General features: G+C 50.6%; 1 protein-coding gene across 1 annotated transcript in view; it reads right to left on the reverse strand.

The window, feature by feature from the left end:
* The window catches only part of bmp6 (bone morphogenetic protein 6), a 46837-nt gene extending 40346 nt beyond the window's left edge, over positions 1 to 6491 (reverse strand). Inside the window, exon 1 of the mRNA XM_079754839.1 lies at positions 5420 to 6491. Coding sequence (XP_079610965.1) covers positions 5420 to 5828 — 409 coding nt within the window. The 5' untranslated portion in view covers positions 5829 to 6491. The remainder of the gene's footprint in view (positions 1 to 5419) is intronic.
* Between the last annotated feature and the right edge of the window lie 691 nt (positions 6492 to 7182).

Consider the following 7182-nt stretch of genomic DNA (forward strand, 5'->3'; position numbering starts at 1 on the left):
CCACAGCACATTAACACACTTGCATGTTTCACACACAAACACCCATCTCTCACTGACCATGGAGCGGTCGAGCAAACCCTCGCCTTTCATGACAGAGAAACGCTGGCCGGCTGGAAAAGCCATAACACAGCGGAGCGGAGATGTTTCTCCCATCCACAGTGTTTGCTTCTCGGAGGAGGAGTTGTGTGTTGCCAGAGGAGAGCCTGACAACCAACACAATCCAAACACGGAGGGGAAGGCGAGAGGAAGCGCTATAAAATAGTGTAACTCAATAAGCGGATCCATTTGTATATCTTGGGCCGTTCTGTTCCGGGTACTCCACCGCAAGTTCACAGGAGCTTGCGGCGGGAACCGAAAAAGGCTTTCAAACAAACACGTTTTCCGCGTTCTGGCCGGTGCAGGCCTTAGCCCGTCCCCACGAGCGAGGTCCCGTGATTGAGCCGTTGCTTAATGTCGTCGCCTTGCTGGAATTTCTTGCGTCAGTTCCAGCAAACGCTGTTTACAGCATGCTCCCAGTTTAGGGCAGGGAGTGATTACAGGAAATGCGTTGAGACTGGGTTTTGAGTCAGCTTCTAAAAACATCCATCAAACAAACAGCCCCCTAATCACAAGATCAGGGCGAGGGGTTGGTAGTTGGGGGGGGCTATTTGGGACACGCCTCAGTGTGAAAGAAGCGCCCCCTTCCCTATGCACACGGCCTCTGTTGTCGCTAGGCGTCATGGGACAGGAAGCCGCGGCCGTTTCTAATAAAGTAAGTACGCGGAGGAAAAGACTCCCACACACACACACACATACACTGGCTAATCTTCGTGAAACTAAAACAAAGAGATGACTCGACGTGCCCCCCGCCCTTCATCGTGTGGGTGGTGGAGAGAGGACCCCGGCACTCCGTCAGCTCCAACGCGGGTGGCTGTTGACTTAGTTAAGAGGGCTGGTGACAGATTGGCTATTATAGCGGAGCAATGAGGTGTGCTACAGCAGCAGATGTGCGGAGACGGACGGAGCCGGCGGAGCGATGAGTGCGGAGGGCGGAGGGAAAGGCCCCTGTTTAAAAAAGAATTCATAACAATAAAAAGATTGGAATTTTAACGATCACAGCCATGGAAAGGCTGAGAGGGACTAAACAACATTGTGGATTGACGGCAGATTGCAAGGATGATTGATGCTGAGGAGACGTGTAAAAGAAAACTAAGTTTTAACAATCCGTGTTTGGGAAACTTTCCTCTGCATGTCCTACGCGGACATGCTGTGAACAGGCTCGTCTGTGGCTCCCAGGAGATGGATGTGAAGCACACGAGGGGCATGAAGAGCTTAAACAAGACCCAGACACTGAAACAGCCGGCAAGTTAGTAGAGAGGCTGTGCCCCTCACAAGCTAGCACATAAACAGGGGGATGGTGCATTGATACAAAGTCAATAGGGGGTCAATTATGGGATGACCCCCCATGTAACACCCCCACCTGACCATACACACACATAAACACACAGCCAAAAACACACATACGTACACACACCTGTTCCTATAGCTTTGGCTAGGGCTCCAACACATCTGATGAATCCCGGCCAACATTTTCAATTCGGTGCGCCCTTTAAAAAAAACAGAGCCATTTCTGGATCATCCTTGAGTCACTGACAGCGTGAGCATCACAAATGTAACCCCATGCTAACCAAATCAACAACCCAGGCCCACACATCCCGCCTCAATCCAATAATAGCAGCCCCACATTGGCTGGTGTTTGTCGAGCGCTTGCCTACGTCACTCCTGGGTAATTATGAGTGTAGCTGCCCCTTGTTTGTTGCCCTCGGCCCGCTCTGACGGTACTAGAGACGCACGCACAACTACCCCATCGTACAACGTGTGTGCGACAGGTGCATGATGAGCGTGTGGTGCACCTGTGTCTTAATACGGTTCACCGCTGTTCCACTGGAAGCCCAGTTTAACCCAGAACAACGACATCTTTCACTCCTACGCTGCAAGGGACCTGCGGTTGGGGCTGCCGCATCTTCTGAAGGCCCTGTTGACGTTGGGTAATCCCTGTCGACCGGGGAGTCAGGGTTGGATTCCGCCCGTTTAGACTCCAGCGGAGAGGGTAACTGTTGCGGCGTCTGCCTCGGTTAACACAACAATAAAGAGGAGCGGTATCCAGAGAGGGAGAGGAAGACAGAGAGAGACAGAGGAAGAGGGAGAGACAAAGACGATGCACTGGGATGAAAGGCAGGCACCGGAGTGTGTCATGACTCGGGGCATGAGTCACCACAGTGCCCCGATGAAATGAGGGAAGGGAGAAAATGTCACTTCGCAAGGACCCAGTGGAAAGTGGGACGTCCGCTAGACAAACAGGGATGGACGGGCCATTCCAAAAGTGAAATATATAAAGGAGGAGTAGAAGGAATAGGAGGAGGAGCAGGAGGAGGAGGAGGAGGATGGAAAATATGCTGCCCGGTCACCCAATTTGACATTTTTTCCACCACCTGCTCACTCCCTTCTTCAATGAGTCAATGGGTCACTCAGAGTAAGATGATGAAAGGTGAAGAAACGACTGAGCAGCTGAACTACAAAAAGCTACACATAAATCACGCCAAACGGGGCTGGGGTTGGGCTGGTGGGGGTGAGTCGGTGGAGGGGGCTGCAAGACGCAGCTGGGTCGCGGTTAGTAAAGACAGAGGGGCTCTTAAATCGACGAAGGGTGGAAGTGTACTGAAACTGAGCTCTCTATCTGCGCTACCGTGGCAGGCGGCTGGCTGTGAAAGACATCAGTCCAGAAGCCGGTGTGTAAATCACGCTCATCGTGTCTCTGGTCGCGGGCCGCTGCAGATCGCTGGGAGATACGGAGCGCGTGATCCGGGTCGGGGTCTTCTCCCCTTCGAGTAGAGGAAAGCAGTGATGGAATTAACCTGTGTGCTCGTGGCACGCGTATACACAGCTCTGTCTGTCGACAAGTTAAAGACCTGAAAGCCATGGTTTGAACCTGGCCAAAGGGTATAATGACTAAGGATTAAACTACAAAACTGCCTGCCAATAATAAAATTGAAAAAAAAACGAACTGAAAACCAGGTCTGACTCGTCCGAAAAAAAATCACGGGCCTGAAAGAATCTCTAAAGCTCTTCGACAGATTGTTTACACTCTTTTGTTTCGTTCTGCCTTTCACTTTGCCTGGGGTTTAATTCGCAGTTTAAATTTGGCCACACGTGATATCCAGATTCGAGGATTGCAGTTATTGCAGGTTGAAGCTAGCCAGACCACCCAGGAGCCCTGGGCCCTGGCGGTTCTGCTGCTCTACCTACAACCTACGGGCAGTGTTGCCAGATTGGGACAGAATTCCCCAGATGATTGTGATTTGGCGGGAAATCTGGCCCAATCTGGCAACACTGCCTACAGGAGCCTTTCAAGTCACTCAGCCCACTCGGATTGGGGGAAACAGACCCGTTAAAAACCAATCGACCGGCGATGACACACGGTAGTCGTGCGGGGCCCTTTATTTGCAAAGCAGATGGGGAGCCTTGGCCGGTCCCGACATTAATTACAATCACATTCGAGGAGGAGGAAGCCGTCCCTCCTCCGACAGGGCGGTTTGGACTCTGTGTACGACTGGGGGAGATGGCAACCTAATCCCCGGGACGCGGGGAGGGGGGGGAGAGAGCGCGAGAGCGCGAGAGAGAAAGAGAGAGAGAGAGAGAGAGAGAGAGAGAGAGAGAGAGAGAGAGGTAGAATTGGAGGGAATCGTCAAAAGATGCACAGGACGTGATTAATCAAAGTGGAAGGCCAGATGTGCGGCAACACGGGAGTTTATACGCGGATTCAGACCAAAACAGAAGAGGATAGGCCGAGTGACCAAAGCCACAGACACATAAACACACACACACACACACACACACACACACACACACACACACACACACAAACACACACACTGACACACACGCCACCACCATCACACACTCCCCACACAAACAGAAGCCAACGGAGAAGTTGGTTATTTGTAAAGAAAAAGGAAGGGGGGAAAAGAGAGCGACAGCCTCCCTCTGTCTAGAGACGGGTGTCTGCTTCTCATCACCGCACGGGTTGCAACATGAATCCTCAGAGGACCTATACGTTTTAGGAAGCGCTCGCTTCCATTTGAAAACCGACGTCTCTGCAATAACAAAAATCTGATTATATTGACTTTGGCTCACGGGACTTCTGACTTCAACTGCTGGAATAGTGAAAGAATATCACTTATATTGACTGTGGGATGATTCTTTTTTTTTTTTGCAAAATCAATAGATAGACCTCCACGGAGCAAATTTCCAAGAGGATGACCATGGCATTGAGGCCCGTGCGCGTTGACTGGAGCCGAACGAACGCAACACCAAACGACGTTCTTTTCGCACCATCATGCGAATCTCCCATTTATTTCCCAGGCTCCCAAAAAAATGTAAAATTTGTTGCGGTTAGAAAAAAAATGGCAGATAATCCATCTGGGTATTAAGCCAGCGTGTCCAGCGCATCGGGGCCCTTTGGCTACAGCGCCTCTGTTTATCTTCACGCGCTCTGTTTACAGCGCCTCTCTAAACACTGGAGTTGCTAATGGAGGGACGGCCCAGGGTCTTTGATGTTCCCCCAACCCCCCGGCATGATTAAAGTGTCTCTCGTTGTCGTCACTGACTCTAATTAAAGACGATAACTGAGCGCGAGGGAACGCAAACAATGAAAACGCACGAGATTTTACGCACGAAACCACAACAGCCTTCTCCACCCCCCACCCCTCCTCCCCGCGAGGTCAACAGCAGGAATATCCATTTATATACAAATACCAGTGGTGGTGGATGTTGATAGTTTGTGAGGATACGAGTTACATTTTCCGCCCTCCCTCATAAATCATGGAGCAGATAGTCTGTTACAGCACCGACCACAGCGAGACTATGAGCGGGCCAACGGCGGAGCAATGTAGCGGAATAAAAACACTAGCCATAAAACAGTGTTGAACAACACCAGCTCTCAGCCCTCTTATGAAAGCCTCCTCCTTGAGGCGCAAGTGTTTAAGTATCTGTGTGTATGTGTGTGTGTGTGTGTGTGTGTGTGTGTGTGTGTGTGTGTGTGTGTGTGTGTGTGTGTGTGTGTGTGTGTGTGTGTGTGTGTGTGTGTGTGTGTGTGTGAGATGATTCCGCTCTTGGTTCACGGAATAACCGTGCGCCTGGATGCGTCAACGCGGTGCGTAATTGTACCTCAGTCCGGTTCGTATTTCATCCGGACTAAACCCACAGTTTTATTGGGTTTTTAAATGAGTCCCACGAATTCAAAAGGCGAATAAATCATCGTAGGAGTTGGCCTCAGCTATAACGAGTGTTTTGGAAGAAGAAAAAACATTTCACAGGCTATAAATGCGTCCGTTTATCATTGTGGGGCTAAACACTTTATTTCGTTTCAGCCAGGGCTTACCCAAGTTGACGAAGCTCATCACCATGTCGGCGTCGTTGAGGAAGGCGTTCTCCTGATACGTGGCCAGCGAAGGGCCCTGGGTCGTCAGCATGGACTGGTACTGCTCCAGCATGACGCCGTCCACCTCGTTCTTCTCCTCGCTCAAGATGCTCTTGTACAGGTCCAGCATGAAGAGCGGCGCCGAGTTGTACTTCCCGTGGGACACGTGCGGTCTGGGCCGGTGCGGCAGTCCCAGGATGGACAGGATCTCCTTCTGCATCTCCCTCTTCTCGTGCGTCCGGAGCCGCCGGTGGATGAAGCTAGGGTGCACCTCGTTGTTGCCGTCGAACAGGTAGTTGCTTCCCGCCACCAGGAAGGTGCAGTAGGCGCTCCACCACAGTCCGGCGAAGGCGACACGGCAGCATGTCATGGTGCGTCCCGCGCGGTCTCCCCTCCTCTCCTCACCTAGTCTTATGTCACTTTGGGTTGAGCGCCTCCGATGAGAGCCAGTTATTAAATTGGGTAACCGAAACTTTTTTCAAGCCAAACGCAAATAAACACGTATCAAGCCATGGGAAATATTCCCCAATGCTAACTATTTTGCCCCTGATCTCATCGCACTCTCCTCGGCACGATGTCCCGCTTCGAGCGGCACCATGTAAAAAAAGTTATTCTGAAACCTCCGGCAGGGCAAGTCCGGTCAGAGCTTAAAAGCACACGATTGATGCGAAGTCCCCCCGTAAAAGAATAACAAGTCCGCTGAAAGAAGCCATTTTACTCCAGCGGATGTGTTTGCTCTCCGTAATGGATCACTTTCCTGCGTGGCGCGGATGGAAAGAAAAAGTGACCCATGAAAGTTTCTGGTGTTTCCCCAAAGCCGGTCACAGTCCCTCCGTCCTGCCCCGCGCGCTGCGACTCTAAATAACGGGCAGGTTGCAGTCTAATGCTAGTGAGTGAGTGTGTGTATGTGTGTGTGAGAGTGTGAGTTCTAAAAACCGCCCAGTGAGTGCGCTCAGAGCGAGTCAGAGGTGGAGCTTTACTACAAACATAAGTTGATCACAGACAGGGTCATGTTCTGCCCGGTTTTTGTTGTGTAAAGAAAGAACTTCTACGGAGAAAAAAAACACACTTTTGCAATGAGGCCAGAACATAAAGGCTGTCATTTTTTTAATGTGTGCATTTTTGGATAGGCCTACTGTGCACACCCCTTGGACGCACAGACGAGAAGTAGGCAAACTGATAATAAATCATCCTTCTGATACATTTAGGGCAACAAATGTTTACTTTGAATATTCAGGATTTAAAACTGAACCAATTCCTCCTTGCAAAGTGCAGACTCGATTTCCTCTTTTTTAACATCCTAGTGATGCGTCTCAATTATCAGAAATGTTAACCTGTTAACTAGGAAGGACCACTGACGATAGAGCCTAAAACAGCAAGGGAGAGCTATCGACTGAGTGGCATTGAACCCCTTCCATTCAGGAAGTCCCAATGCCCAATTCTATAAGGACCCAAAAAACATCAGAGCCAAAAATCCTCCACAATCCATCGGGATATCTGAAGAGCTGTCTGTCTTTCCCGCCTCCTCCTTCCTCCCTGCCACAGCAACCTGTGTTGTGTCTTGGTGATCTCAGATAGGAGATGGCCCCTAGTGATAAGGGAGTGGGGGACGACCATGTCCACATTATATCTCTGCTGTCTCTCTCACTGGGGCTACCGCCAGAACCTATAATCTTATCAGGGGTGAGGAGTGAGGACCGGCATCAAAGCTACACACAAACAGA

Source organism: Pollachius pollachius (genome assembly GCF_949987615.1).
Source record: "Pollachius pollachius genome assembly, chromosome: 17".
Lineage (NCBI taxonomy): Eukaryota > Metazoa > Chordata > Actinopteri > Gadiformes > Gadidae > Pollachius > Pollachius pollachius.